The sequence below is a fragment of the Nerophis lumbriciformis genome, linkage group LG17 (genome assembly GCF_033978685.3).
Source record: "Nerophis lumbriciformis linkage group LG17, RoL_Nlum_v2.1, whole genome shotgun sequence".
Lineage (NCBI taxonomy): Eukaryota > Metazoa > Chordata > Actinopteri > Syngnathiformes > Syngnathidae > Nerophis > Nerophis lumbriciformis.
This window is the reverse complement of record NC_084564.2, coordinates 45525905-45542581: the sequence shown is the minus strand read 5'-3', so window position 1 is coordinate 45542581 and position 16677 is coordinate 45525905. Positions and strand designations below refer to the sequence as shown.

At 50.7% G+C, this 16677-nt stretch overlaps 1 protein-coding gene across 7 annotated transcripts in view; it reads right to left on the bottom strand.

The window, feature by feature from the left end:
• The window catches only part of myo18ab (myosin XVIIIA b), a 227897-nt gene that overhangs the window by 144599 nt on the left and 66621 nt on the right, over window positions 1–16677 (bottom strand). For all 7 annotated transcript variants that reach the window (XM_061973197.1, XM_061973193.1, XM_061973198.1 and 4 more), the window contains one exon: window positions 453–516. In XM_061973197.1, coding sequence (XP_061829181.1) covers window positions 453–516 — 64 coding nt within the window. The remainder of the gene's footprint in view (window positions 1–452; window positions 517–16677) is intronic.

Genomic DNA, 16677 nt, shown 5'->3' with positions numbered 1-16677 from the left:
CGTGTAATGTCAAAAAAAGGATTCCTCTTATCACACTTCTTCCCAAAGTCCTGACTTAAAGGTGTGGACAATGCTGAAGAAACAAGTCCATGTCAACACATTTCGCTGAACTGCAGCAATTTAGTGGTCAAGTGGTCAAGCAGAAGCTTGTGGATGGCGACCAAAAGCGCCTTATTGCAGGTCAACTTGCCAAGGGACATGTAAGCAAATATTAACATTGCTGTATGTATACTTTTCACCCTCACATTTTCAGTAGAGCCATAATAAATTCATAAAAGAAGCAAACTTCATGAATGTTTTTTGTGAGCAACAAGTATGTGCTCCAATCACTACATCACAAAAACATAAGAGTTGTAGAAATGATTGTAAAGTCAACACATGATGTTCTTTACAAGTCTATGTAGACTTTTGACCACCACTGTACATTTCATTGAAAAAAGTTGCATGATTACCTTAGAATGTGGAATGATGCCAAAGGTGTTGTCCTCAGCGAGGTGATTAAAGTGCAGCTCAGTTCTGAAGAAGACAGCAGAGACATTAGGAGTCTAAGGAAAGCAGGAAGTGATATATTCCTGAAATGTTCCTTGTGTAAAATAACATTTAGTAATTCAACTTATTTAGTAATGAAAAAAGACTTAAGTAGAAAACCGCATTTGTCAGTTGGGTTTAGGTTGAAAGATTGTAAAGTGCACACTACTAAAAGTGTACCTGGGATGCACTGGTACATGGTAATGTCCCGGAATGTTGGCTCCACCATGCATTGGACAATTGGCCCTTATCCACTTGTGTAATGAGTGTGTGAGTGTGAGTGTGAGTGTGAGTGTGAGTGTGAGCGTGTGCGTGTGCGTGTGTGCGTGTGTGTGTGTGTGTGTGTGTGTGTGTGTGTGTGTGTGTGTGTGTGTGTGTGTGTGTGCGGGGTAGCGTAATGTCACAGCAGTATTGTGGCTTCACCTGTGCCTCAAATTGTTGTGATTGTAGCACAGAAGAAAAAAGAAAAGATTAAAAACAATTGAAGTTATGAGAGACACTATCTCCATGGAGCTAAATTTGAATTTTAGTACTCATTTTAAAACTGAAAAAAAAAGATGCTGAATTTTGAAAAACACATCAGGGTATCCAAAATAAAATAAGTGCACACAATTTATTTCAAGTTGAATATAGTTCTGATTCACTCTGGGACTTGTTTTCCTGTAAATTATTTTACTTTTTCACTTTCAAATATTTACATATAGACAATGGCTCTGGCTCACAATGAGAAGGCCCTGGGTTCGATTCCCTGGCTCGGGACATGCACCTGGCGGTAGGCACCCGCCCACTAGGCCCCTCCCACCTCCAAAGACATGCACCTGGGGATAGGCCCCTCCCACCTCCAAAGACATGCACCTGGGGATAGGCCCCTCCCACCTCCAAAGACATGCACCTGGCGATAGGCACCCGCCCACCTCCAAAGGCATGCACCTGGGGATAGGCCCCTCCCACCTCCAAAGACATGCACCTGGGGATAGGCCCCTCCCACCTCCAAAGACATGCACCTGGCGGTAGGCACCCGCCTACCTCCAAAGACATGCACCTGGGGATAGGCCCCTCCCACCTCCAAGGACATGCACCTGGCGGTAGACACCCGCCCACCTCCAAAGGCATGCACCTGGGGATAGGCCCCTCCCACCTCCAAAGACATGCACCTGGCGGTAGGCACCCACCCACCTCCAAAGACATGCACCTGGCAGTAGGCACCTCCCACCTCCAAAGACATGCACCTGGGGATAGGCCCCTCCCACCTCCAAAGACATACACCTGGGGATAGGCCCCTCCCACCTCCAAAGACATGCACCTGGGGATAGGCCCCTCCCACCTCCAAGGACATGCACCTGGGGATAGGCCCCTCCCACCTCCAAAGACATGCACCTGGGGATAGGTTGATTGACAACACTAAATGGTCCCTAGTGTGTGAATGTTGTCTATCTGTGTTGGCCCTGTGATGAGGTGGTGACTTGTCCAGGGTGTACCCCGCCTGAGGCTCCAGCCCCCCATGACCATGAAAGGGACAAGCGGTAGAAAAGCGGTAGAAAATGTATGGATGGAAGGGCTTTTAAATATTTGAGCTTCTGTTTTTTTCCCAGATTCAAATCTTTTTTTTTTCTAGTTGTAAATGTTTATTTTTCAGATTAAAATCTTATTTCAGGAAGTGTGAATCTGAAAAAAAAATCTTTGAATCCCAAAAAATAATCCAGAAAGTGAAATATGTGAAAGTGAAAAAAGTAAAGACCAAAGTGGTTGAGCACTGACGCTGCAGGGTGAGTGAGCTTAGCGGCTACTTTGTGGCAATGGGACCTTTTTTGATGTTTTATTGGCACTTTTGCTAACTCCAGCCATCAACTCTACCATACTTGTATTGTCACTTGGGACTGGGAATGTGGGGATGTCTGGCTGAGAGAATCCCAACAAGTCACGCGTGTCTCGGGATCCACACATCATGAAAGAGTCGGTCGTCGACTCTGCCCTTTTTAGGAGCATAGGTCAGAAGATGGACAAAATAGGAGCAGACGTTCTGGACAATCTCAAATGGGTTGTCAGAGGAGAGATTGCTGTTATGGAACCATTCCAGAGCATTCTCTCGCCCCATAGTGGGGCCATCGCTAGCTTGGAGCTCGCTGCTAATGCTAGCTAGCTGACCAAAACTCTATGCTGCTGTCAACAATGATATTGTCAATATGGAACTGACAATATGACCTGGTCCCTACACACCACCCCTCTTGTAAAAGGAGCTCAGCAGCACATGCACTTTTTGTGTGGGATGAAAAGAGCACAGCATTCTACAGAGGCACTAGAGAGAGCTACAGAGGCACTATAAAGGACCACAGAGGCACTATAGAGAGCCACAGGGGCACTATAGAGAGCTACAGAGGCACTATAGGGAGCTACAGAGGCACTATGGAGAGCTACAGAGGCACCATAGAGACCTAGGGAGGCACTATAGAGAGCTACAGGGGCACTATAGGGACCTAGGGAGGCACTATAGAGAGCTACAGAGGCACTATAGAGAACTACAAAGGCACTAGAGAGCTACAGAGGCACTATAGAGAACTACAGAGGCACTATAGAGACCTAGGGAGGCACTATGGAGAGCTACAGGGGCACTATAGAGAACCACAGAGGCACTATAGAGAACTACAGAGGCACTATAGAGAGCTACAGAGGCACTATAGAGAACCACAGGGGCACTATAGCGAGCTACAGAGGCACTATAGGGAACCACAGGGGCACTATAGAGAACCAAATGGGCACTATAGAGACCTATGGAGGCACTATAGGGTGCTACAGAGGCACTATAGAGAACTACAGATGCACTATAGAGACCTAGGGAGGCACTATAGGGAGCCACAGAGGCACTATAGAGAGCTACAGAGGCACCATAGAGAACCACAGAGGCACTATAGAGACCTAGGGAGGCACTATAGAGAGCCACAGAGGCACCATAGAGAGCTACAGGGGCACTATGGAGGGCTACAGAGGCACTAGAGAGAGCTACAGAGGCAATATAGAGAACTACAAGGGCACTATAAGGACCTAGGGAGGCACCATAGAGAGCTACAGAGGCATTATGGGGAACCACAGAGGCGCTATAGAGAGCTACAGAGGCACCATAGAGAACTACAGAGGCAACATAGAGACCTAGGGAGGCACTATAGAGAGCCACAGAGGCACGATAGAGAGCTACAGAGGCACCATAGAGAGCTACAGAGGCACTATAGAGACCTAGGGAGACACTATAGAGAGCCACAGAGGCACCATAGAGAGCTACAGAGGCACTATAGAGACCTAGGGAGGCACTATAGAGAGCTACAGAGGCATTATGGGGAACCACAGGGGCGCTATAGAGAGCTACAGAGGCACCATAAAGAACTACAGAGGCAACATAGAGACCTAGGGAGGCACTATAGAGAGCCACAGAGGCACGATAGAGAGCTACAGAGGCACCATAGAGAGCTACAGAGGCACTATAGAGACCTAGGGAGGCACTATAGAGAACCACAGAGGCACCATAGAGAGCTACAGAGGCACTATAGAGACCTAGGGAGGCACTATAGAGAACCACAGAGGCACTATAGAGACCCAAGGAGGCACTATAGAGAGCTACAGAGGCACTATAGAGACCTAGGGAGGCACCATAGAGAGCTACAGAGGCACTATAGGGAACCACAGCGGCACTATGGAGACCTAGGGAGGCACTATAGAGAGCCACAGAGGCACTATAGAGAGCTACAGAGGCACCATAGAGAACCACAGAGGCACTATAGAGACCTAGGGAGGCACTATAGAGAACCACAGAGGCACTATAGAGACCTAGGAAGGTACTATAGAGAGCTACAGAGTCACTATAGAGACCTAGGGAGGCACTATAAAGAGCCACAGAGGCACCATAGAGAGCTACAGAGGCACCATAGCGAACTACAGAGGCACTATAGAGACCTAGGGAGGCACTATGGAGAGCTACAGGGGCACTATAGTGAGTCACAGAGGCACCATAGAGAGCCACAGAGGCACCATAAGGAACCACAGAGGCACTATAGAGACCTAGGGAGGCACTATGGAGGACTACAGAGGCACCATAGAGAGCTACAGAGGCACTATAGAGACCTAGGGAGGCACTATGGAGAGCTACAGGGGCACTATAGAGAACCACAGAGGCACCATAGAGAGCCACAGAGGCACCATGGAGAACCACAGAGGCACTATAGAGACCTAGGGAGGCACCATAGCAAGCTACAGAGGCACTATAGAGAATTACAGAGGCACTATAGAGACCCAGAGAGGCACTATGGTGAGCCACAGAGGCACTTTAGAGAGCTACAGAGGCACCATAGAGAGCCACAGAGGCACTATAGCGAGCCACAGAGGCACCATAGAGAGCCACAGCGGCACTATAGAGACCTAGGGAGGCACTATGGAGGACTACAGAGGCACCATAGAGAACTACAGGGGCACAATAGAGAGCCACAGAGGCACCATAGAGAACTACAGGGGCACTATAGAGAGCTACAGAGGCACTATAGAGAACTACGGAGGCACTATAGAGACATAGGGAGGCACTATAGAGAGCCACAGAGGCACTATAGAGAACCACAAAGGCACCATAGAGACCTAGGGAGGCACTATAGAGAGCTACAGAGTCACTAGGGGGAACCACAGAGGCACTATAGAGAGCTACAGAGGCACCATAGAGAACTACAGAGGCACCATAGAGACCTAGGGAGGCACTATAGAGAGCTACAGAGGCACTATAGGGAACCATAGAGGCACTATAGAGAGCTACAGAGGCACCATAGAGAGCTACAGAGGCACCAGAGACCTAGGGAGGCACTATAGAGAGCCACAGAGGCACGATAGAGAACTACAGAGGCACTATGGAGAGCTACAGAGGCACTATGGAGAGCTACAGAGGCACTATAGAGAGCTACAGGGGCACCATAGAGAGCTACAGAGGCACTAGAGAGAGCCACAGGGGCACCATAGAGAACCACAGAGGCACTAGAGAGACCTAGAGAGGCACCATACAGAGCCACAGAGGCACCATAAGGAACTACAGAGGCACTAGAGAGCCACAGAGGCACTATAGAGAGCCACAGAGGCACCATAGAGAATTACAGAGGCACTATAGAGACCTAGGGAGGCACTATAGAGAGCCACAGAGGCACTATAATGAGTCACAGAGGCACCATAGAGAGCCACAGAGGCACCATAGAGAGCCACAGAGGCACTATAGAGAGCCACAGAGGCACCATAGAGAACCACAGAGGCACTATAGAGACCTAGGGAGGCACTATGGAGGACTACAGAGGCACCATAGAGACCTACAGGGGCACTATAGAGAGCCACAGAGGCACTATAGAGAACCACAGAGGCACCATAGAGAGCCACAGAGGCACTATAGAGAACCACAGGGGCACTATAGAGAGCTACAGGGGCACTATAGCGAACCACAGAGGCACTATAGAGAGCTACAGAGGCATTATAGAGAGCTACAGAGGCACCATAGAGAACTACAGAGGCACTATAGGGACCTAGGGAGGCACTATAGAGGACTACAGAGGCACCATAGAGAACTAAAAGGGCATTATAGAGAGCCACAGAGGCACCATAGTGAGCTACAGAGGCACTAGGGAGAGCTAAAGAGGCACTATAGAAAGCTTGGGAGGCACTATAGAGAACCGCAGAGGCACTATAGAAACCTAGGGAGGCACTATAGTGAGCCACAGAGGCACTATAGAGAGCCACAGAGGCACCATAGAGAACCACAGAGGCACTATAGAGACCGAGGGAGGCACTATGGAGGACTACAGAGGCACCATAGAGACCTACAGGGGCACTATAGAGAGCCACAGAGGCACTATAGAGAACCACAGAGGCACTATAGAGAGCCACAGAGGCACTATAGAGAACCACAGGGGCACTATAGGGAGCTACAGGGGCACTATAGCGAACCACAGAGGCACTATAGAGAGCTACAGAGGCACCATAGAGAGCTACAGAGGCACCATAGAGAACTACAGAGGCACTATGGAGACCTAGGGAGGCACTATAGAGGACTAAAGAGGCACCATAGAGACCTACAGGGGCATTATAGAGAGCCACAGAGGCACCATAGTGAGCTACAGAGGCACTAGAGAGAGCTAAAGAGGCACTATAGAGACCTAGGGAGGCACCATAGAGAGCTACAGGGGCACTATGGGGAACCACAGAGGCACTATAGAGAGCTACAGAGGCACCATAGAGAACTACAGAGGCACCATAGAGACCTAGGGAGGCACTATAGAGAGCCACAGAGGCACCATAGAGAGCCACAGAGGCACCATAGAGAGCTACAGAGGCACTATAGAGACCTAGGGAGGCACTATAGAGAACCACAGAGGCACTATAGAGACCTAAGGAGGCACTATAGAGAGCTACAGAGGCACTATAGAGACCTAAGGAGGCACCATAGAGAGCTACAGAGGCACCATAGAGAGCCACAGAGGCACTAAAGAGAACCACAGGGGCACTATAGGGAGCTACAGGGGCACTATAGAGAACCACAGGGGCACTATAGGGAGCTACAGGGGCACTATAGCGAACCACAGAGGCACTATAGAGAGCTACAGAGGCACCATAGAGAGCTACAGAGGCACCATAGAGAACTACAGAGGCACTATGGAGACCTAGGGAGGCACTATAGAGGACTAAAGAGGCACCATAGAGACCTACAGGGGCATTATAGAGACCACAGAGGCACCATAGTGAGCTACAGAGGCACTAGAGAGAGCTAAAGAGGCACTATAGAGACCTAGGGAGGCACCATAGAGAGCTACAGGGGCACTATGGGGAACCACAGAGGCACTATAGAGAGCTACAGAGGCACCATAGAGAACTACAGAGGCACCATAGAGACCTAGGGAGGCACTATAGAGAGCCACAGAGGCACCATAGAGAGCTACAGAGGCACCATAGAGAGCTACAGAGGCACTATAGAGACCTAGGGAGGCACTATAGAGAACCACAGAGGCACTATAGAGACCTAAGGAGGCACTATAGAGAGCTACAGGGGCACTATAGAGAACCACAGGGGCACTATAGGGAGCTACAGGGGCACTATAGCGAACCACAGAGGCACTATAGAGAGCTACAGAGGCACCATAGAGAGCTACAGAGGCACCATAGAGAACTACAGAGGCACTATGGAGACCTAGGGAGGCACTATAGAGGACTAAAGAGGCACCATAGAGACCTACAGGGGCATTATAGAGAGCCACAGAGGCACCATAGTGAGCTACAGAGGCACTAGAGAGAGCTAAAGAGGCACTATAGAGACCTAGGGAGGCACCATAGAGAGCTACAGGGGCACTATGGGGAACCACAGAGGCACCATAGAGAGCTACAGAGGCACCATAGAGAACTACAGAGGCACCATAGAGACCTAGGGAGGCACTATAGAGAGCCACAGAGGCACCATAGAGAGCTACAGAGGCACCATAGAGAGCTACAGAGGCACTATAGAGACCTAGGGAGGCACTATAGAGAACCACAGAGGCACTATAGAGACCTAAGGAGGCACTATAGAGAGCTACAGAGGCACTATAGAGACCTAAGGAGGCACCATAGAGAGCTACAGAGGCACCATAGAGAACCACAGAGGCACTATGGAGACCTAGGGAGGCACTATAGAGAGCCACAGAGGCACTATAGAGAGCTACAGAGGCACCATAGAGAACTACAGAGGCACTATAGTGACCTAGGGAGGCACTATAGAGGACCACAGAGGCACTATAGAGAACTACAGGGGCACTACAAAGAGCCACAGAGGCACTAGAGAGAGCTACAGAGGCACTATAGAGACCTAGGGAGGCACCATAGCGAACCACAGAGCCACTATAGAGAGCTACAGAGGCACTATAGAGAGCTACAGAGGCACCATAGAGAACTACAGAGGCACTATAGAGACCTAGGGAGGCACTATAGAGGACTACAGAGGCACCATAGAGAACTACAGGGGCACTATAGAGAGCCACAGAGGCACCATAGTGAGCTACAGAGGCACTAGAGAGAGCTAAAGAGGCACTATAGAAAGCTTGGGAGGCACTATAGAGAACCACAGAGGCACTATAGAAACTTAGGGAGGCACTATAGAGAGCTACAGAGTCACTATAGAGACCTAGGGAGGCACTATGGAGGACTACAGAGGCACCATAGAGAACTACAGGGGCACTATAGAGAGCCACAGAGGCACCATAGGGAGCTACAGAGGCACTAGAGAGAGCTACAGAGGCACTATAGAGTACTACAGAGGCACTAGAGAGCTACAGAGGCACTATGGAGAACTACAGAGGCACTATAGAGACCTAGGGAGGCACTATGGAGAGCTACAGGGGCACCATAGCAAACCACAGAGGCACTATAGAGAGCTACAGAGGCACTATAGAGAGCTACAGAGGCACCATAGAGAATACAGAGGCACTATAGAGACCTAGGGAGGCACTATAGAGGACTACAGAGGCACCATAGAGACCTACAGGGGCACTATAGAGAGCCACAGAGGCACTATAGAGAACCACAGGGGCACTATAGAGAGCCACAGAGGCACCATAGAGAACCACAGGGGCACTATAGAGAGCCACAGGGGCACTATAGCGAACCACAGAGGCACTATAGAGAGCTACAGAGGCACTATAGAGAGCCACAGAGGCACTAGAGAGACCTAGGGAGGCACTATAGAGGACTACAGAGGCACCATAGAGAACTACAGGGGCACTATAGGGAGTCACAGAGGCACCATAGTGAGCTACAGAGGCACTAGAGAGAGCTAAAGAGGCACTATAGAAAGCTTGGGAGGCACTATAGAGAACCGCAGAGGCACTATAGAAACCTAGGGAGGCACTATAGTGAGCCACAGAGGCACTATAGGGAGCCACAGAGGCACCATAGAGAACCACAGGGGCACTATAGAGACCTAGGGAGGCACTATGGAGGACTACAGAGGCACCATGGAGACCTACAGGGGCACTATAGAGAGCCACAGAGGCACTATAGAGAACCACAGAGGCACTATAGAGAGCCACAGAGGCACTATAGAGAACCACAGGGGCACTATAGAGAGCTGCAGGGGCACTATAGCGAAACACAGAGGCACTATGGAGAGCTACAGAGGCACTATAGAGAGCTACAGAGGCACCATAGAGAGCTACAGATGCACTATAGAGACCTAGGGAGGCACTATAGAGGACTACAGAGGCACCATAGAGAACTACAGGGGCATTATGGAGAGCCACAGAGGCACCATAGTGAGCTACAGAGGCACTAGGGAGAGCTAAAGAGGCACTATAGAGACCTAGGGAGGCACCATAGAGAGCTACAGAGGCACTATGGGGAACCACAGAGGCACTATAGAGAGCTACAGAGGCACCATAGAGAACCACAGAGGCACCATAGAGACCTAGGGAGGCACTATAGAGAGCCACAGAGGCACGATAGAGAGCTACAGAGGCACCATAGAGAGCTACAGAGGCACTATAGAGACCTAGGGAGGCACTATAGAGAACCACAGAGGCACTATAGAGACCTAAGGAGGCACTATAGAGAGCTACAGAGGCACCATAGAGACCTAGGGAGGCACCATAGAGAGCTACAGAGGCACTATAGAGAACCACAGAGGCACTATGGAGACCTAGGGAGGCACTATAGAGAGCCACAGAGGCACTATAGAGAGCTATAGAGGCACCATAGAGAACTACAGAGGCAGTATAGAGACCTAGGGAGGCACTATAGAGGACCACAGAGGCACTATAGCGAACTACAGGGGCACTACAAAGAGCCACAGAGAGCTACAGAGGCACTAGAGAGAGCCACAGAGGCACTATAGAGACCTAGGGAGGCACTATAGAGAACCACAGAGGCACTATAGAGACCTAGGAAGGCACTATAGAGAGCTACAGAGTCACTATAGAGACCTAGGGAGGCACTATAAAGAGCCACAGAGGCACCATAGCGAGCTACAGAGGCACCATAGGGAACTACAGAGGCACTATAAAGACCTAGGGAGGCACTATGGAGAGCTACAGGGGCACTATAGTGAGTCACAGAGGCACCATAGAGAGCCACAGAGGCACCATAGAGAACCACAGAGGCACTATAGAGACCTAGGGAGGCACTACGGAGAGCTACAGGGGCACTATAGAGCACCACAGAGGCACCATAGAGAGCCACAGAGGCACCATAGAGAACCACAGAGGCACTATGGAGACCTAGGGAGGCACCATAGCGAGCTACAGAGGCACTATAGAGAGCCACAGAGGCACTATAGAGGACTACAGAGGCACCATTGGGAGCTACAGAGGCACTATAGAGACCTAGGGAGGCACTATGGAGAGCTACAGGGGCACTATAGAGAACCACAGAGGCACCATAGAGAACCACAGAGGCACTATAGAGACCTAGGGAGGCACCATGGCGAGCTACAGAGGCACTATAGAGAGCCACAGAGGCACTATAGAGAGCCAGAGAGGCACTATAGAGAGCCACAGAGGCACTATAGAGAGCTGCAGAGGCACCATAGAGAGCCACAGAGGCACCATAGCGAGCCACAGAGGCACCATAGAGAACCACAGCGGCACTATAGAGACCTAGGGAGGCACTATGGAGGACTACAGAGGCACCATAGAGAACTACAGGGGCACTATAGAGAGCCACAGAGGCACCATAGAGAGCTACAGAGGCACTAGAGAGAGCTACAGAGGCACTATAGAGAACTACGGAGGCACTATAGAGACATAGGGAGGCACTATGGAGATCCACAGAGGCACTATAGAGAACCACAGAGGCACCATAGAGACCTAGGGAGGCACTATAGAGAGCTACGGAGTCACTATGGGGAACCACAGAGGCACTATAGAGAGCTACAGAGGCACCATAGAGAACCACAGAGGCACCATAGAGACCTAGGGAGGCACTATAGAGAGCTACAGAGGCACTATAGGGAACCATAGAGGCACTATAGAGAGCTACATAGGCACCATGGAGAACTACAGAGGCACCAGAGACCTAGGGAGGCACTATAGAGAGCCACAGAGGCACGATAGAGAACTACAGTGGCACTATGGAGAGCTACAGAGGCACTATAGAGACCTAGGGAGGCACTATAGAGAACCACAGCGGCACTATAGAGACCTAGGGAGGCGCAATAGAGAGCCACAGAGGCACCATAAAGAGCTACAGAGGCACTAGAGAGCCACAGAGGCACTATGGAGAGCCACAGAGGCACCATAGAGAACTACAGAGGCACTATAGAGACCTAGGGAGGCACTATAGAGAGCCACAGAGGCACTATAGTGAGTCACAGAGGCACCATAGAGAGCCACAGAGGCACCATAGAGAACCACCGAGGCACTATGCAGACCTAGGGAGGCACTATGGAGGACTACAGAGGCACCATAGAGAGCTACAGGGGCACTATAGAGAGCCAGAGGGGCACCATAGAGAGCTACAGAGGCACTAGAGAGAGCTACAGAGGCACTATAGAGTACTACGGAGGCACTATGGAGAACTACAGAGGCACTATAGAGACCTAGGGAGGCACTATGGAGAGCTACAGGGGCACTATTGCGAACCACAGAGGCACTATAGAGAGCTACAGAGGCACTATAGAGAGCTACAGAGGCACCATAGAGAACTACAGAGGCACCATAGAGACCTAGGGAGGCACTATAGAGGACTACAGAGGCACCATAGAGAAGTACAGGGGCACTATAGAGAGCCACAGAGGCACCATAGTGAGCTACAGAGGCACTAGAAAGAGCTAAAGAGGCACTATAGGAAGCTTGGGAGGCACTATAGAGAACCACAGAGGCACTATAGAAACCTAGGGAGGCACTATAGAGAGCTACAGAGTCACTATGGAGACCTAGGGAGGCACTATGGAGGACTACAGAGGCACCATAGAGAACTACAGGGGCACTATAGAGAGCCACAGAGGCACCATAGAGAGCTACAGAGGCACTAGAGAGAGCTACAGAGGCACTATAGAGAACTACGGAGGCACTATAGAGACATAGGGAGGCACTATAGAGAACCACAGAGGCACCATAGAGACCTAGGGAGGCACTATAGAGAGCTACAGAGTCACTATGGGGAACCACAGAGGCACTATAGAGAGCTACAGAGGCACCATAGAGAACCACAGAGGCACCATAGAGACCTAGGGAGGCACTATAGAGAGCTACAGAGGCACTATAGGGAACCATAGAGGCACTATAGAGAGCTACAGAGGCACCATAGAGAACTACAGAGGCACCAGAGACCTAGGGAGGCACTATAGAGAGCCACAGAGGCACGATAAAGAACTACAGAGGCACTATGGAGAGCTACAGAGGCACTATAGAGACCTAGGGAGGCACTATAGAGAACCACAGGGGCACTATAGAGAGCTACAGAGGCACCATAGAGAACTACAGGGGCACTATAGAGAGCCACAGAGGCACCATAGAGAGCTACAGAGGCACTAGAGAGAGCTACAGAGGCACTATAGAGAACTACGGAGGCACTATAGAGACATAGGGAGGCACTATGGAGAGCCACAGAGGCACTATAGAGAACCACAGAGGCACCATAGAGAACCACAGAGGCACCATAGAGACCTAGGGAGGCACTATAGAGAGCTACAGAGGCACTATAGGGAACCATAGAGGCACTATAGAGAGCTACAGAGGCACCATAGAGAACTACAGAGGCACCAGAGACCTAGGGAGGCACTATAGAGAGCCACAGAGGCACGATAGAGAACTACAGAGGCACTATGGAGAGCTACAGAGGCACTATAGAGACCTAGGGAGGCACTATAGAGAACCACAGAGGCACTATAGAGACCTAGGGAGGCGCAATAGAGAGCCACAGAGGCACTATGGAGAGCTACAGAGGCACTATAGAGAGCGACAGGGGCACCATAGAGAGCTACAGAGGCACTAGTGGGAGCCACAGGGGCACCATAGAGAACCACAGAGGCACTAGAGAGACCTAGAGAGGCACCATACAGAGCCACAGAGGCACCATAAAGAGCTACAGAGGCACTAGAGAGCCACAGAGGCACTATGGAGAGCCACAGAGGCACCATAGAGAACTACAGAGGCACTATAGAGACCTAGGGAGGCACTATAGAGAGCCACAGAGGCACTATAGTGAGTCACAGAGGCACCATAGAGAGCCACAGAGGCACCATAGAGAACCACCGAGGCACTATGCAGACCTAGGGAGGCACTATGGAGGACTACAGAGGCACCATAGAGAGCTACAGGGGCACTATAGAGAGCCAGAGAGGCACCATAGAGAGCTACAGAGGCACTAGAGAGAGCTACAGAGGCACTATAGAGTACTACGGAGGCACTATGGAGAACTACAGAGGCACTATAGAGACCTAGGGAGGCACTATGGAGAGCTACAGGGGCACTATAGCGAACCACAGAGGCACTATAGAGAACCACAGGGGCACTATAGAGAGCTACAGGGGCACTATAGCGAACCACAGAGGCACTATAGAGAGCTACAGAGGCATTATAGAGAGCTACAGAGGCACCATAGAGAACTACAGAGGCACTATAGGGACCTAGGGAGGCACTATAGAGGACTACAGAGGCACCATAGAGAACTAAAAGGGCATTATAGAGAGCCACAGAGGCACCATAGTGAGCTACAGAGGCACTAGGGAGAGCTAAAGAGGCACTATAGAAAGCTTGGGAGGCACTATAGAGAACCGCAGAGGCACTATAGAAACCTAGGGAGGCACTATAGTGAGCCACAGAGGCACTATAGAGAGCCACAGAGGCACCATAGAGAACCACAGAGGCACTATAGAGACCGAGGGAGGCACTATGGAGGACTACAGAGGCACCATAGAGACCTACAGGGGCACTATAGAGAGCCACAGAGGCACTATAGAGAACCACAGAGGCACTATAGAGAGCCACAGAGGCACTATAGAGAACCACAGGGGCACTATAGGGAGCTACAGGGGCACTATAGCGAACCACAGAGGCACTATAGAGAGCTACAGAGGCACCATAGAGAGCTACAGAGGCACCATAGAGAACTACAGAGGCACTATGGAGACCTAGGGAGGCACTATAGAGGACTAAAGAGGCACCATAGAGACCTACAGGGGCATTATAGAGAGCCACAGAGGCACCATAGTGAGCTACAGAGGCACTAGAGAGAGCTAAAGAGGCACTATAGAGACCTAGGGAGGCACCATAGAGAGCTACAGGGGCACTATGGGGAACCACAGAGGCACTATAGAGAGCTACAGAGGCACCATAGAGAACTACAGAGGCACCATAGAGACCTAGGGAGGCACTATAGAGAGCCACAGAGGCACCATAGAGAGCTACAGAGGCACCATAGAGAGCTACAGAGGCACTATAGAGACCTAGGGAGGCACTATAGAGAACCACAGAGGCACTATAGAGACCTAAGGAGGCACTATAGAGAGCTACAGAGGCACTATAGAGACCTAAGGAGGCACCATAGAGAGCTACAGAGGCACCATAGAGAGCCACAGAGGCACTATAGAGAACCACAGGGGCACTATAGGGAGCTACAGGGGCACTATAGAGAACCACAGGGGCACTATAGGGAGCTACAGGGGCACTATAGCGAACCACAGAGGCACTATAGAGAGCTACAGAGGCACCATAGAGAGCTACAGAGGCACCATAGAGAACTACAGAGGCACTATGGAGACCTAGGGAGGCACTATAGAGGACTAAAGAGGCACCATAGAGACCTACAGGGGCATTATAGAGAGCCACAGAGGCACCATAGTGAGCTACAGAGGCACTAGAGAGAGCTAAAGAGGCACTATAGAGACCTAGGGAGGCACCATAGAGAGCTACAGGGGCACTATGGGGAACCACAGAGGCACTATAGAGAGCTACAGAGGCACCATAGAGAACTACAGAGGCACCATAGAGACCTAGGGAGGCACTATAGAGAGCCACAGAGGCACCATAGAGAGCTACAGAGGCACCATAGAGAGCTACAGAGGCACTATAGAGACCTAGGGAGGCACTATAGAGAACCACAGAGGCACTATAGAGACCTAAGGAGGCACTATAGAGAGCTACAGGGGCACTATAGAGAACCACAGGGGCACTATAGGGAGCTACAGGGGCACTATAGCGAACCACAGAGGCACTATAGAGAGCTACAGAGGCACCATAGAGGGCTACAGAGGCACCATAGAGAACTACAGAGGCACTATGGAGACCTAGGGAGGCACTATAGAGGACTAAAGAGGCACCATAGAGACCTACAGGGGCATTATAGAGAGCCACAGAGGCACCATAGTGAGCTACAGAGGCACTAGAGAGAGCTAAAGAGGCACTATAGAGACCTAGGGAGGCACCATAGAGAGCTACAGGGGCACTATGGGGAACCACAGAGGCACTATAGAGAGCTACAGAGGCACCATAGAGAACTACAGAGGCACCATAGAGACCTAGGGAGGCACTATAGAGAGCCACAGAGGCACCATAGAGAGCTACAGAGGCACCATAGAGAGCTACAGAGGCACTATAGAGACCTAGGGAGGCACTATAGAGAACCACAGAGGCACTATAGAGACCTAAGGAGGCACTATAGAGAGCTACAGAGGCACTATAGAGACCTAAGGAGGCACCATAGAGAGCTACAGAGGCACCATAGAGAACCACAGAGGCACCATGGAGACCTAGGGAGGCACTATAGAGAGCCACAGAGGCACTATAGAGAGCTACAGAGGCACCATAGAGAACTACAGAGGCACTATAGAGAGCTACAGAGGCACCATAGAGAATACAGAGGCACTATAGAGACCTAGGGAGGCACTATAGAGGACTACAGAGGCACCATAGAGACCTACAGGGGCACTATAGAGAGCCACAGAGGCACTATAGAGAACCACAGGGGCACTATAGAGAGCCACAGAGGCACCATAGAGAACCACAGGGGCACTATAGAGAGCCACAGGGGCACTATAGCGAACCACAGAGGCACTATAGAGAGCTACAGAGGCACTATAGAGAGCCACAGAGGCACTAGAGAGACCTAGGGAGGCACTATAGAGGACTACAGAGGCACCATAGAGAACTACAGGGGCACTATAGAGAGTCACAGAGGCACCAT